Consider the following 15717-nt stretch of genomic DNA (forward strand, 5'->3'; position numbering starts at 1 on the left):
GACACTCCTGATAGAGACAGGTCCTGTCATGATCGCTTTCTAGATCTGAGATACTAATGGCATGAAGCAGCCAGTAGTAAATTCAAATATCTTCCCAGTGCAGCTACTGAGGTTTTGCAAGCCTTTTCTGATGGCTCTGTAAACATCATCAAAGCAGCATTAAAACTACAGGGGAAGGGACAGAGTCAGGCTACCCACAGTGTGCTTAAGTATATGACTCCTTTCCACTTACGATCAAGAGCTCTGGATTCAAGCAGCTCTGGTTAACAGACAGGCTGAATGGCACATTTCTCTAAGATACAACATGTCTTGCAAAGAAAAGATTTGCAATTCATTTAGCTTACCTTTGGATTGCTAAAAGTCATGCGTGTAGCCAGAGCTAATTGCCTTGAGTCCTTTTATAGACTGTGAGAGAAAGGTATTTTCAGAAGGTGATTCATCCTACCCATCCTACCCCCAAGATGAGAAGACTGCACAGGGAGCCAAGGCATGGCTTACACTAGATGTGTAAATCTTTAGCTGGTAAGAGTCACCCCCGCCAGTTATACAGGTTGAATACGAGCCCGTGTACCCTGTCCAGAAGAATTTACATATACGCATTTCTTTATATCTAGTAGAAAATGTTTACGTCAGTCAGCCCTCTTTCTCTGCATTCTCTTGTATTTTGGCTACATCTATCACTGCATTTCTCTTCTTGTTCTCCTGACATTAATGCAGTAAGGCACTACCAGAGAAACACAGTTATACTGGGGGAAAAAGGAGGAATAAAACACACTGCGTGCAAACCCATTTCAGAGGCTGAGAGCAGAAAATCAGAGCACAGGCAGAACAGCCTGAGTGTTTCTGGCGTGCTTGCAGGCACAACACAAGTAAACATCTGAAAGACAAAACTACTATCGGCTCAGCACAGAAAGCAAGCTGCCAGATCCAGACAAAAATGAGTGTGAGACCCAACCTAAGCATGCGTGTGCATGCTGAAGAGAGCCAGAAAATTTCTACAAATGTCACCATCCACTCCGGTTTGATATATGGGCCCCAGAGGCCAAGAACTTGTCTCTCGGATCTTTTTTGTGTGAACTGTGACATCTCAGACAGTTATATAGAAAGCTCACATCAAGAGCTTTCTATATGTCTTGGCTCAATATCTGCTCCCAGTTATGCTGGTGGAAGGAACTTCAGATTCACACCAACCTAGCAGAGTTTATTTTGCCATCTGTCTGTGTTTAGTCTTCACATTAATAATTAAGGCAAGCAATGCAGATTGGGATGGAAATTCTTTCCTGAGGAACAGAGTTGTGTGCCGTGCAAACCACCTAGCAGCCACTGAAACTGTTGTTTCAAAAATTATGAGTGAGAAAGTTCAATACTTATTTTTCCATAAATATTGGCATTTCTAGGATGTCCATTGCCATGGGCCTGTTATTTAACATTTCTGCTGAACAAGAGCACACCCAAAAAGTAATGGGCTCAGTTAATAACATGCTGTGAACTTTGAGAGGGTTTTTCGAGCTATAAATGTACTTTCTGCGGTCTGTTAACAAAATCATCCTTCCTGTCAATGAAACAGGGCCATGGAGAGGCGAGTTGCATGAATTTCCCCTGATGGAGTTTTTCCCAGCTCAACCCACAGTGCAGGGTTATTTGTACGGAGGCCCCTTCACCGGTTCAGGAAATCCTTCCAGTCAAAGGCTGCATCCCTCAAAAGGGCCACTAGCATTTAGTGAGGCTTTGCCTCACTGTTCTCCTCCACTCAAGAGAAGGGTGGTGGGTCACCACCGAGCCAAGAGGGACTCTGTCAGTCATTCATAGAATCATAGAATGGTTTGGGTTGGAAGGGACCTTTAAAGGTTATCTAGTCCAGCCCCCCCGCAAGGAGCAGGGACATCATCAACTCCATCAGGATGCTCAGAGCCTCATCCAACCTGGCCTTGAATGTTTCCAGGGACGGGGCATTCACCACCTCTCTGGGAAACCTCTTCCAGTGTTCCACCACCTTCATTGTAAAAAACTTCTTCCTAATGTCTCATCTGAATCTACCTCCCTCTATTTTAAAACCATCACCCCTTGTCCTGTCACAATAGGTCCTGCTAAAGAGTTTCTCCTTGTCTTTCCCGTAGGCCCCCTTTAGGTACATTTGCTGCTTTCTAATTCAGATTGCAATGGAGCGGGTCCAAATGAACAAGTCTGGTGTATTTTATACAACAAACGAAATCCCAGAGGGGCATGGTGAACCTGGCAATAGGTAAAGGCATGAATAATCTCACAGACAAATGCATCCATCACCGCTGATGTGGGATGTCTTTGCCTCTTTGGAGTTTTTTCCTGATTTACACTGAGCACAAGCCACACAACTTCTGCGGGGATATGACTCAGCATTGAATTTTGGCACAGGCTGCTCAGAGTTAATTGTAATAGTGAAGCGCAGAGCTGTGGGGGCCCCACTGCTATTGATAATCCTCCTCACCACGTAATCACATTTTAACCCCCTTTGGCCCCATTACAAACCAATACTTCTCTTCTGGAGGATAAAATACTTACTTGAGCTTTTTCTCAGTTCTCTTTACCAAAATTCTCTATAATAAGAGATTTCAGACAGGAATTGATAAATCCATACTAAAGGGAGGGAAAACATTAATGTATTATGCCTCATGGAATAAAAGGGGGAAAACAGAGCTCTTGAATGATAGTTAATATGTAATGGCAAGTCTCTAAAGAAAATAACACTGCCCTCATTTTTGTGTACATTTGTTTTTTTAATAGCCCTGCTCATTTTGATTCGTGGTCCTGAATTCTTCACATCAGTAATTCAAGTTTCCATAAAGAAAACATAGTAAATTTTGAAGCCAGAGTGTAATTAAAGACAGTTACAAGAAAATAATCTCTGGGCAATTTGAATCCTTTCAGAACCAATATGGCTAAACTATCGACAGAACAAAGAGGGGAAATTAATGGATCTCATATCAGACTTGAGTGAAAGGCAACTGTTTTGTTTGGGAAAACCACGCAGCAATTGGCATTTAAATCTGACTTACAAAGCTTGCTATTTAACTTTTTTAAAGTGTTCTCTCACCGCATATTTTCATCTTGAAGAGCGATACTGAGAGAAGCTTACCATGGTTCGGCTGGCTGCTTGCATCTTCTGCAAGGCAGGTGCTCTGTGTGCTTTGCAGCAACCAAGTTTCTTTTCTTCTTCATTTCTTTTTTTATAGTACTTCAGTTTTGAATGTCTGGAGTCCATGGTACACAGGACTGAGAGATCCATAGAGAAATATAAGCCTCAGCATTTGCCTTTCTACATATCCTTTCCCAGGAGAGCAGGGCATACTGCTCTGAAGAAAACAAAGAGAAAAATATTTTTGTTGGTCTGAGTCTAAACTGAATATTTCAAGGTGGAAACATGAAGTTGCTCAGGATATGTTGGTGGGGGTGGGGGGGGTGGTGTTATTTCTGATAGAGCAGCCTAATTTTTGAAATCTATGGATTCTGGAAAGAGGCTGCTCACTTCTTTGAGTGCAGCCATTAAGCGAGCTCAGATGTTGTCCATTTGTGTGTGTCTCACCCTGGCCAGACAAGTGCAGTCCATTGCCTGCCCAGCCTCTCAGCTGACCAGGTACTCTCCACAGTTGTGTACAACTGCATCTGGCAAGACCTGCTGATCTTTGTCACTCTAAGGCATCATATCATATGAGTAGTAGAAAGACCAAATACTGTGTTTAAAGAGGCAATACTTGCACTGAATCTCTTCATCCTGGGATCTCTCCTAGGTTATTTCACTTCTTCCCGTCTTCTGTTTCCTTTCAGCCCCTTGAAGTCAACAGACAAGCTCCAGATCTACCACAATGAAGGAGATCAGGCTGTAATCTTCCATATCTCACTGCAGGGCAGAACAAGGCTGAAATCTCCTGGAATGATAAGTGTGGTGGGATGTTGCCATAACAGCTTGACTGTGGGAAATGTCATGTTGTCATGTGCAAGTATCCCCTGGCAGAGGGGCACTTTTGCAAGAGCCCTTGTGTGAATATAAGAGCAGCAGCATTTCTCATATTCAAACGGCATTAATAGAAATCCTGTTTTTGTAAGTAACCGCACTTCCAGGAACATTATCAACAAATCCCCAGGGCCCAGGTTACGTGGGAGCATCAGCAACAACCAACAGCCCTGCGGGAAGGGAGCAGAAAGGGCTGCAGAAATCTGACAAAAATGTGGGGACAAAAATTCTTTCTTATGGAATTGTCCCACTCGAGGCCTTAAAGTTAGTGGGCTCAGAGGCAGAGAGCCAGGGCTAATTCTGGACTTCTTGTGAGTCTAATTCAATTCCTAGAAATGGAGCTGTGTCTGCTTAAGCTTGGCTCCACACTATCTTTTCCAAAAGCAGTCAGGCACCAGTGCAATTGTCAGAGTCACCTAACTCCCCCTGATGCTAGCTACGTGCCTTTTGAAAATCCCACAAAGGGTGACTGCAAATCTGGCCCCAAGTATACTCACTTCAGTTTATTCAGCTGTAATTACGGGTCAGCTCTGAGTCCTTCCGGAGTCCTTCCATTGAACTGCTCTTGTTCCTGGCACAGTGAAGACCTATATGATTGAGTTGAGTGGGGCAAAAATTAATTCTGTGTACTGGAAACTGAAAAGTGAAGTTACTGAAGGGTAAGAATTTGATGGATTAGTTCTCTACAGTGAAGTGATACTAAAGCTAGCTCTAACTTAGGAACAGCACAGAGTGCTTTATTGTTGATCAGTCCCCTTCTTTCTTCGCTGGTCCCCTTACAAATACCGGCAGACAACGGTATTGTGTTTATCGGTTAACAAGGACACAGTGTCACACACCAAACCACAAACAAGCCCAGACTAAGAGCCTGCATCTGAGCAGTCCCAGGGCTGATGTTATACCTGGGCCTTTTTAACGCAGAGAAACTCATTAATTTGAACACTTTGGGACCATACAACCATCTGAATTAATGAACGCTCCTGTTGCTGATGTGTAGTCATAACCAGTGCAAAGACATATTTCTTTTTTTTTTTTTTCTGTAAATGAGTATTTTGGCATGAAAGAAAGCAAAAATACTCAAGAAGTTTAGCACGCATGCACTGAACACACTTCTGGAAGACAGAGGAGCAGCGGATGCAGGAGCAGGTTAGCATTTGACTAACTGAGCTGCCTGGATTAGCAAACTCTGGAATAACAGCATTACGGGCCCCAAGAAGCTGGAAACCTCATATATTGATTCTCCTGAGCCTCGGAAGGAACTTCAGAATCAGGCTAGAAACTCTTAGCTCAGGCCTACCTCAAGATTGAACTTCTGAATTTTCAAATCCTCTGCTTATTATTTTTAATCCATCTTCATATTTTCTGGGCCTAAGAGTGCATTGTTTCTGGCAATGACATTACTTTGTCCATTTGTTTCCCGACACAGTCAGAGACAAGTGGTCAGCATCTCAGACATGATTTACTGAGGTCTCAGTGTCTCCTACGATGTCATGCTTATTTATTTCCTAAGGAAATCATCTCCCTGGAAGAATAAATTCATGTAAACAGCTAATGTTAATTAGAAACTGCCAAACAAATGCTTGCAAATTAAGGAGCCTAGAAGTGATTAACAGATACTGACCGTCTGTTGATGAAGCAGGACAAAACACTTCCCTTTCCCTTTCATCCCCAGTTCTCTTGCCGAACAGAGAAACAAGAGGGCTACAGAATAGCTAGGAATGAGCTGCCACCATGTGGCCAAGGAACGGTTTTAGCTACTTTTCTAGAAATCTTCAAGAGCTGTTGCTCTGAGATAAGTGACAGTCCCCAGCAGTTACTAGTGAAAGTTTTCTGCTTGATCACACATTTCACTTCGGTGGCACTGGCAGTGCTTCACTGGCCATAGGCTTCTTGGTGAGGTCTTGCTTTCTTTTCAGTCTCATTTTAATAAAAGAGTGGAACACATAACTTTTAATTCCATAAGTTCTTCTAATACTTTCCTTAATAGGTCACTTCATCTTCTGTAAGGGGTCAGAGTATCATAATCACTGAGCCATTCAAGTGATGATGCCTGGTCTTGCCTTTAAAAAGATGGATAGTTTTTTAATATGACAAGCCTGTTAGTAGAAAACTTCACCATGCACTAAACTACTGCTAACCAAATAACAGACTCTACACTCTGCTTCTAAGGCCGGTCTAAAAGCAGCTGGGCTCAAATGTTCTGATTTGCCCTCAGATTCTTTCAGAACAACATGCCTTTCTAGCCAGTAAACTCAAGACAAGAGTCATTCCAACTGACTTGTTGCAACTTGTTTCCACTTCACCATGGGCATAACTCAGAGCTGTAGACCCAAAAGGTGGCAAAAGCCTAAACGCAGCCTGCTGTGACTGGCCAGCTTCATGCTAATTTCATCTCCTTGTGGGCCTGCTCCACCATGAAAACAGAAGAGATGCTCTCCTGAATCTGCCCAAGCAGAGCTACAGATTGGCCCTACAGCTCTGAAAATTTTAAAGACATCCAATAGATGCTAATCTAATATTTTTTATACACCCCAATCAGTCTGTAGCAGGAGATAACTACATATCTTTGCTATGCACTATCTTGGAGGACTTTCTGCATCACTTAATGTGGTGCTGACACCTTCTGCCTTCATTGTAACTTTATGGCACCAAAAGACTGAAACTAGAGTGCACAGCTGCCAACTTTCCGTTAGCTGCCTATATTTGTTCTGTTTCTGCCGAAGACACTTGTATTTTCAGCTCACTTACATGCATCATTATTACACTGAGTTGCTCAACACAAAAGGACAAAATCATTTTAAATCCGCCAGGACATAATTTCTTCAACAGACTTCATCTCTCTTCAGTTACTGGATTCTTGTACATAGAGTCTTAGTTTCTCACAGGTGGTTGTGGATGAGGTGTGACAGAAATTCATAGCCCCTAGTGCTCAGCAATGACACTGAGTAGAAGAATGTGAAATATCCCAGTACTTCAGCTGAGCTGAATTTGAAACAACGAAATAAGAGATACTCTCCTGAAGATCTTGCCTATTACTCCACCACGCTCTGAGAAAGAGCTTTTGGGGAGCAGTGCTGGGGGGAACACTCCCACACCTTAGCCTTGATCGATAAGAGCTCCTAGTCGATGCATTTCATTATCAGGGCCTGAGGGCATGACTGAAAAAGCTCACTAACAATCTCTGCAAGGGATCTAGGTCACACAGAGCTCTGCTGGTCACGAATAATTCTTATGTACAATTTGCATTGTCAGAGTACCGACAGTAGGTGCTTAATTTCAACGTTTCAATACCTGAAAATAGCTGCATGTTGCAGCAAGGTCATTTAGAGGGCCTACTCAAGGCAGAGAAAGTCCATTTAGTGTCAGGGCAGAGACATCTGTCTCCAAAGGCCTTGGGCAACCAATTCAGAGCAGCCGAGGAGCACCTCTGTAGAGGAACCGACTGCTCCTGGAAACTGCATGGAAAGCTACCGGTGTCAGGCAGGGACATGGTTCTGTCTTGGGGCAAAATAGAGTGTGCTGCTATCCACACCAAACCCTTCTCTGAGGAGGAAGCTAACGTAGGGGATGGAAATGCTTCCCTTTCCTCTCTCCTGCTTCTTTTGCCTCAGCTGCCCTGCTCTAGCACAGGTAGCACAACACCCATCTTCTGGGCTTGAAGCCTCAGCTCCTGTCTCCCCAGAGAGTGCCCTAAGATGCTAGGGCCACTCTCCAAAGGTCTGTTGGAGCTGAGCCATGTCCAGTAGGAGCTCGCAAGGGCTAATATGCTAGGAGAAGGAAGATGCCTGCATTTATGGGACAGGAGGTAGAAAATGTTCTCAGAGAAAAACTGCTTTATTTTACTTGCTTAATTAAAATTTCCTAAGATGATAACAGGCTTGAAGTGAGCCTTAAGAAAAGGAAAAACAATCACAGAATCCAAACCAAAATTACAAATATTTTTTTTACCCGCTGTGTCTCTTATTCATAAAAGCAAACACATATTTCACATTGGAGTTTCTATGCTGGACAGAAGGGGGACCCTAACCCTCTGTCACAGCTGATGACCAGCAATGTCTCCATTTTACAAGGACAGACAAGTAGTCACAGGGAAAGTCAAACATGCTGAAACAGTTTGGTTCTGCACATCACAGTGCATCCTTAAAACAATAGAAAAAAAAAGTTTAGCTACTCCAATAAGGAAAACCTTGGCACTATGACCATGAAGCACAGCCCAGGGTAGAATGCCATTGGAACACTTTTATTCTTATTTCATCAGTATTTTAATTATGCACATGCCTAATTCTGTTACAGTAACTCAAAAAGATGGTGAGGTTTTCTGTCAGCATCCACCCATGTTGCAGGTTCTAGTAGCAAAAATGTGACCACACACTCAGTAAAAATGTTCCTCGGCATGAGATTCTGCTTGGAGAGGCGTTTCAGAGTGATACAATTGCCAAAAATTTGCAGGTTTTGACCTTAAATGATCATGCCAAAGGCAGAACAGTTTTAAAGATAGTTATGATGTTCCGTTCAGGGCAGTCAGGACAGGCCTAGGGAGGTACAAAGGCAGCAACACTGTACAGAGAATACAGACTAATCGTGAGAAGCACCAACAGCAGGGAAGCAAAACCTAGACCTTAATTTAAACTCTTAAAAAGATGTACCATTGATCTCAGTTAAACCAGCCATTTTGAAGAGGATACATACGAGACAAGGAGCGAATTAAAGTGCTACAGAAACAATTCACCCCTCCCATTCAAGAACACCACTAGAAAAATAAATAAAATGCTTTAATCAAACAGGAGATGCCAGCTCTGAGTGGAGGAATATGTGGTTTTTGGCACTCTCCTATCTCATGACAGAAAGTGTCCTAGATCAGCGAGATCTGAGAGAGGTACTTCCACCCTGTGGCAGAAACCCTGTTTGAATGACTCAGTCCCAAAGACCAAGAACACAAATCAGCAAGTGTTGCCACCTGCCAAATATTCTGTATGGTGGGCACAAAGTTTATGGAGGTTATGATATATCAGATGGATTATATCGAGTGCTAGTGCCTTACGAAATTTATCCAAGCCTGTGGACAAAAAAAACTACTGAACGTAGAAACAAGAAATAACCAGTGAATCACCAGCTGGCCATACCAGTGCTGCCACGGTCCACCTGCCACAGTGAATCACCAATTGAACACCAGATGAAGAAAAACAAAGCAAAGGCTTGATCCCAAACATCTCAGCAAATTCTTAAGACATGAGCTGGGGGATGTGCCTCAGACCAATGCCTTTGATATAAATGGTATTGCCCTATCTGAAGGGCCAAAGGCTGGTAAAGCTCAGTAAAACTGGCAGAGTACAGGGCTTAACAATTTCAAGTATCACTTGGAAGAGGTATCACCTCCAAGATGGAAAAGCCTGAAGAGGAACACTTCTAGACTGCATTCTTCCTACTATATAGTCTTCAACGATGAAATAGCAGAGTTCCAAATATTGTGTATACTGTAATGTTGGATTTGTCTGCAACTTGTCTCCTGCCCTTGAGAACAACCTTTGCTCCAATTTATTCACAAAGTGTTCTTCTCCAAGCCATTAAGCTTTTCTAGTGTACACTGGGATGTCTAGATTCAGCAACCAGGTGTTAAAATAGATGAAAACCAACAGGTGGTGTAACTGTACAAAAAAACTTGTATACATTTGTGCATGCAGTGAATCCCTTGATGTTGTAGCCTATGACAGAACCATTCCCAATTGCTAGCAGCGTACAAGATAGCTTGTTTTTTCAAAACACACTGGAGCAATTCCTCAAAACACAGGCTTCTAATGCTGATTACTTCACTGCAGCTTTTTCCGCTTGTATCACAGCCTGCTCATAACTCAGTGCTGCTGTGTACTCTCAGATCACAGAGTCAATGATGGCACATACAAATTTCCACATACTAAAAAAGGGGAAAATTCTGCTTCACTGCCTTGAAGTTGGAAAGACTGGTGCAAAAGCTCCAACGTATTAGCTGAATTGCTTGAGTTGCTTCGCAGTACTGGAGTCAGAAGAAAAATTACTGCACCAAGCAATCTCTGAATCATTGCTTTCAATAACAGCACTAGAAAAAAAGATTTGTCAAGCTGGAGTTCCCCCCAAGCTGAATGACAAAGCAGTATTGTTAGGCACAATGAACTCGACGAGTTAAACCCTCACATGAGTCCAATGTTGGAATAGCCATGGCTTAAAATACATCCCAAATAAAGAACCTTCAGTGACTGCGCACGTCACTTCTAGGGTATAAGAGTTGGGTCAGAAGTAAAAAAAAAAAAGAAGCAAGTCTTACATGTCCTATTTCATATATTATGTCTTCAGCTGAAGAGGGAATATTCTTTCAATATTCTTTCTTACGTGTCTTGGGCTTAAATTTTAAAGTGCTATAGGCCCCTTCCACAGCTTTGGGCAAGTACATGGGATGTCTTTCCAACCTCTTCCTAGAGCCAGTGGTTCTCCGCTGGCTATTTCTTTGAGACTGGTTTGCAGCCTTTGCTGTTTGGGCAGAATCCTGTGAGTATCTCCTGGGAGCACGAAGGATCCAGTTTGAATGTAAACTGTGTTCGCTTGTGCTGGTAGCAACTGAAAGACAGAAGATAATCCAGCGTTAACAGTTTGCCACTGATGTTTTTACATGCACAGTGAGAACAGGGTGCCTGCTGGGCCCTTGCTGGAGGCAATGCTGAGAAACAAACCTGGTCTCACTGCAGGATGTTGCTTAGGATGGCATTTAGCTTATCTAGTATTTCAATGTCTGCAGTGTAAATACGTATGTCAGAGTTAGTTCCTTTACACACACTTTTAGGGCATAGCTAATCTGCCTGTTTCAGACATCCACCTTAGCCTAAGACAAGGAGATAAATGTCCATTCCTCTTCACTGATTATGCAGGATAGATGATGAGCTCAGATGGACACATCTTCATTTAGCTGGGCAATGTCATCCATTTGGATGGAAAAGTACTGTTATTGGGCCTAATCTCTAAATTACTTCCTTTTTTTTTTGCCAGCCCACCCACTTCTCAATGAGAAAAATGTAAACTAGATGAAGAAAAAATATCGTTATAGATTTTATAGCTCTCCAGCAAAGACAGCTCAGGGTAGAGATGCAAGGGTGGAATTCAGCCCTGGACAGAAAGCAAGCACTATTCCAGCACTACACATGTTACATTTGCTCATGTAATGGCCACACATAAAATAGTTGCACCCTTTCAACAGGGAACAAGCAATGTATTGCTGTAGTTTCACATAATGCATGTAATGGTCCTAGATTTGTGAAGCAAAACTTGGAGGAAAACTGTGTCCATTAAATAAGGACACATAGTCTTACAATGCCACTTCTCCCTCTACCCTGTGCACACCAAAATTACTCATATTTTGACTGGTTTATACTGCACCATCAAAATCAACATCCGCATTTGGCAGATCCATGTCAGGAACTCTCCGCCATCTCTCTGAATCCAGGTCTGCAATAACTGAGTCAAAGAAAGCTATTGCTTCTCTTACATCTGAACTGGACTGTGGGCCTTTTCTCTCCATGGATGCCTGTTGATCGGATAGAGGGAAAAAAAGAGTTAACTAAGGCTTGCGCACAATGACTTCTTAATGAGCAAACTGTATAAGGAAGCTGCAAAAATTGTATTTGATTCCATACCTCAAGCCGTCAGAAAAGGACACAGGTCTAGATTACTTCACAGTTTGTAGTCATCAAAGCAAGCAGGACAGCAGTCTAACAAATGTTCATCTTGTTACGTGCTCAACACCAAACATCTTCCACTTTGGCACTGCTAGCCAGGTGTTATCAAATCCCTCAGAATCCCCCTATCAGGCCATTTAATTAGGTGGCTAAGTGACAGCTGGGCTTTGTGGCCAAATTTATTCTACCTAGCAGTAGGCATCTAATGAGGCACACATTAGAAATGTAGTCATGCAGGGTTCCTTCTGTAATTAATGCAGGGCTCGGGTACCTTCAGAAGATGAGTCAGGCCTTAGGCAGGTTGAATTCCCCTCTGCAGGCAGGTCTCTCTTAGCTGCAGAGGGACTGTGAGGTAACTTGGTTACTAATTTAAGCATCTTATTAAAATGCCTAGGTTGGGTGAAATGAATCCAGATCTAAATTACTGAAGTCTTTTTGAAATGGAAAAGGACTATGTATGCTAAAATATGAGTCATTCAACACTGTGATAATTCCCACAGGAATGCCACAGGGTTTAAAATTAGGAGCCTGTCTTTATAAAAAAAAGCAAATGCCTGTCTCTAAACGCTGAAGCAGTCACAAAGCCTCGGTTAGCAATTCTGTAGGTCCATGTGGGATGAATATGTCCTGCCAGGCTCTACCTAATGAAGAGTAGTATATTTTCCCTGCCAGTCCAAACCAGGTGTATTGCCAGGTGGCAATACCAAGTCAGAAAAGCACTACCTTGGCTTTCAAACATGCAAGCAAAAGGTACGTGCTGTGCCACATCTCTGAAGGACCAGCTTGCTCCCCACTCTGTGGAGGCAGAGATGAGCTAGCTTATTCCCCTCTGACATTATGGGCTGATTGACATCCTCACAAGTGCGAAAAGATAACTGCTACCACACATCTACTGAAAATAGTGACTGCTATTATGACTAATCCTTATTGGTTAAAAGACATTTTACAGAAATGCCTATGCACTTCCAGCATCTGACACACCTTTCTATTCTTCTCTCTCACTAGATTCAACTGGCAAATTTTGAATCCATGGTCAGCCTATAGTCCAGGCCCCAGGGATCTTGGGATTAAAACTCCCATGAGGACACGGTTGGATACTGGACAAAGTATCTTTCCATTAATCATGCAGCAGGTAGGAGAAAGAAGTGAATTTCCACTGACAGGTAAGTTAACACAAACAGATAGTTAGGGACAAAAGCATTCAAGCCTGTTGGTGAGACAAACCTTGCAATCTGTGAACATAAAATTTGTAGTTAGAAAGCAGAGTAGTCTGGCTATTCCAGAAGTCTTCCTGACCTTTCCCTAATTGTTGCAAAGCCAGGGCTGTGCAGCTGCGACTCTGCCATTTGTGGCGGCAAGAATGACTCATATGGGGTGGCATATCCTGCCGATGTTCCCGTCTGTTCCTGAGGGAATGGCTGGTGGAAATAGTGTCCCAGTCAGTAACAGGACTGTTCATATGTAAGAGCTACAGTCAGATGACAGCACTCTTAGCCTCAGCCTGTGGGAGGTTCACTTGTTTGACAAATCCAAGTTAAGCTTTTGGCATTTTTCTTAAGCAGTATTTTCAGTGGTAGGTCTGAGAAGTCCACAAACCTGCGTGAAACTTAATTGTGCAGAATCTATCTCCCAGCCTCCTGGTCCGTGGTTTCAGTACCTTTTTGCACTCGTTTTTTTCCCATCTGGCTGATGGCTAGCCATGTATTGCTCCATTATGTCACTGCTCAGCTCATCAGGGAATTGGCATGCTGTAAATCTGCGCTGCTTCAAGCCAATCTTTGTGTGACAGTGCACAAAGTCAGTTCACAGACTGTATCTATAGTGTTGAGATTCATCTCCTGGCACCTGGCACCACCAGGCCACTCTCCTATATCTCAGTCATTCCCTTTAGATATTTCCCTGGCTGTAAATAGTAATGTCTTTATAAAATCTATCTTCTCCAGCCCACTGAACTGAGTGTTGTTTCCTGCTATTATTCCTAGCTTCTGAGAGTCACTGTTCAAAGCATTAAAAAGAAGACATAAAGCCAAATAAAACTAAATGAAAAATTCCCACTGACTGAATGGGTATTAGATCAAAACACAACATTAAAAAATGTTGTATCTAGCCCTAAACAAGTGAGTCTCATCCTTTGTTTAAACAATGCCTGCAACAGAGCTCAGCTTCATCCATCCTGACATTCTGCTCTGACAGAACATCTAAAGGGAGCAATAACTTTCTGGTAAAGTCTACCTGGCCTAATCAGTAAGTCAGCCATACATCCCTTCTTCCCACCATCCCCATGAGTATCCAGTTTAAAGACTGCACTAACTAACCTGTGAGTCTGCTGTCAAAGTCATGTTTGTGGCCATGCTACCTAAACAGGTCACCCCACCTGCTGGAATCTTTTCCTTTGTCTTCACTGAATCAAGTCCAGAGTCATATTAATGACTGAACTGTCTAGAGACATGCCACCTATAAACTGCAACCAGGAGGAAGCATTGCAATACTTTTCTCTAGGAAATATAGAAATAGTCTGCACCAAAGATGGTACTTCTGTGTTATTTTTTTATGGTATAATTACAGTAAAAGGTGAAGAATTATACCATCTCAAAATGACCTACCAACTTATTAATTACCAGAGAAAGGAACACCTAAGAACTCCTCGTGCCCTACAGCCTATCAGTAGAGCTTGCACTGATGTTAAACATAGAACTGACAAGCTACCTGACCAGTTAGAAAAAATTCTATTTGTTTAAATGAATTTACAATTATTTTGTGTAAGTAATTTTATGCCAATAAAAAGGCTGCCAGTAAACGTAAGGATTACTATGCTTGTCAGTCATTAACAGCTATAAATAACCATAGTGGAGAATTCTGAAGCACTTAAGTAGCCTGTCAGAGTATCGAGAGAACACTTTGCTCATGCATAACATGTTTTCAGATACTTCCCACACCTTCATACCTTTTTCCTTCTCCTATTTTCTCTCCTCTCACACAAACATAGACATACACATTTATTTCCATGGCCAGTCATTCATAATTAATTTCACACTACTCAGAAAGAATCTTAAGGTATTTATCAGCATTTCAAATGATGTAACAGTAAAAAGACAACTGGCAGAAAATCAATATAGGTCATGCAGCTAATTGCTTCATGGCTTAAGACCAAGCACACGGCAAAAGCTCCTAGGAATTACCTTAGAAGACTCTTTGGAAGGAAGTGGAAGAAATGACTTCTTTCCAATTTTGGATGATTTTGTGGATGTTGGGGAATCTGCAGCCATATGCATGGATTTCAAGTTATTGATGTTGTCAAGATATTTTTTCCTCAAGGCCAACAGATCCTGTAAGTACTTCAAGCAGTCCTGAGTCTTGGAGAACATCCAGTCTCTGTCTTCCTCTTTTGGCTGGAAGCAAGAGTCGATGCTGGTTGTACTTTTGCATTTTTTTAGTGATTCACCAACTTTTTCCTGCTCAGCCCCAAGGACATACATAGAAGTGCTGCGGATCAATCTCACTGCAGAACCTGTGCCATCGCAGTAAGGGACATTGTCTGTCACATTTCTTCGGTGGGAGTTGGGGTGAAATATCGAATGGATCTTTTTGAACATAGTGTGTCACTTCCTCCTCTTTGTACTTTTTCTCCTTCAGCTCCTTAATTTAACCCTAGACCTAGTAATCAGCAGCTATTACTCTTACCCTCAGCAGACAGACAATTTTGCCACTTACTGTAATGAGGACAAAAAAGAACCTCTTGCTGCACAAATTGCTTTCAATCTAATACATTGCGAAGAGCACGACGGTAACGCAGAAGTGTGCTTTCTATTCCATTTGTGTCAGTGAAACAGCTTTATCCTTTCCTCGTTCAAAATATAATATAGGAGGTCAAATACTACGCTTTGACCTCTTATTTGACTGCCGCTCCCCATAAAAACCACCGGCATCGAGGCAGAAATTCCCCCTTCCGCGATTCCTCCGCGCCGCTCCCTCCCCGCTTACGGCCGCCGGACGGCAGGCGCTGACCGTGGTGCTGAACCTCCCCCGCTC

At 42.6% G+C, this 15717-nt stretch overlaps 1 protein-coding gene across 1 annotated transcript; it reads right to left on the reverse strand.

The window, feature by feature from the left end:
• Window positions 1-10312: 10312 nt before the first annotated feature.
• On the reverse strand, window positions 10313-15281 carry C1H13orf42 (chromosome 1 C13orf42 homolog). Its single transcript, XM_086741916.1, has 3 exons — window positions 14868-15281; window positions 11390-11537; window positions 10313-10576 (listed from the first exon to the last, which is right to left on the reverse strand). The coding sequence occupies exons 1-3, from the start codon at window positions 15279-15281 to the stop codon at window positions 10335-10337; spliced, it is 804 nt and encodes a 267-aa protein (XP_086598042.1). The 3' UTR covers window positions 10313-10334.
• Between the last annotated feature and the right edge of the window lie 436 nt (window positions 15282-15717).

Source organism: Chlamydotis macqueenii, chromosome 1 (assembly GCF_036417535.1).
Source record: "Chlamydotis macqueenii isolate bChlMac1 chromosome 1, bChlMac1.mat, whole genome shotgun sequence".
NCBI lineage: Eukaryota > Metazoa > Chordata > Aves > Otidiformes > Otididae > Chlamydotis > Chlamydotis macqueenii.

Bases quoted from the DNA above. Each gene is read 5' to 3' on its own strand.
- C1H13orf42 (XM_086741916.1), bottom strand. From the start codon at position 15,281: ATGTTCAAAAAGATCCATTCGATATTTCACCCCAACTCCCACCGAAGA. The intron at 11,538-14,867 runs GTAATTCCTAGG...TCCGATCAACAG, and splicing joins CTTCCAAAGAGTCTTCTAAG to GCATCCATGGAGAGAAAAGG. The intron at 10,577-11,389 runs GTGCAGTATAAA...TCTGTCTTTCAG, and splicing joins TGCGGATGTTGATTTTGATG to TTGCTACCAGCACAAGCGAA.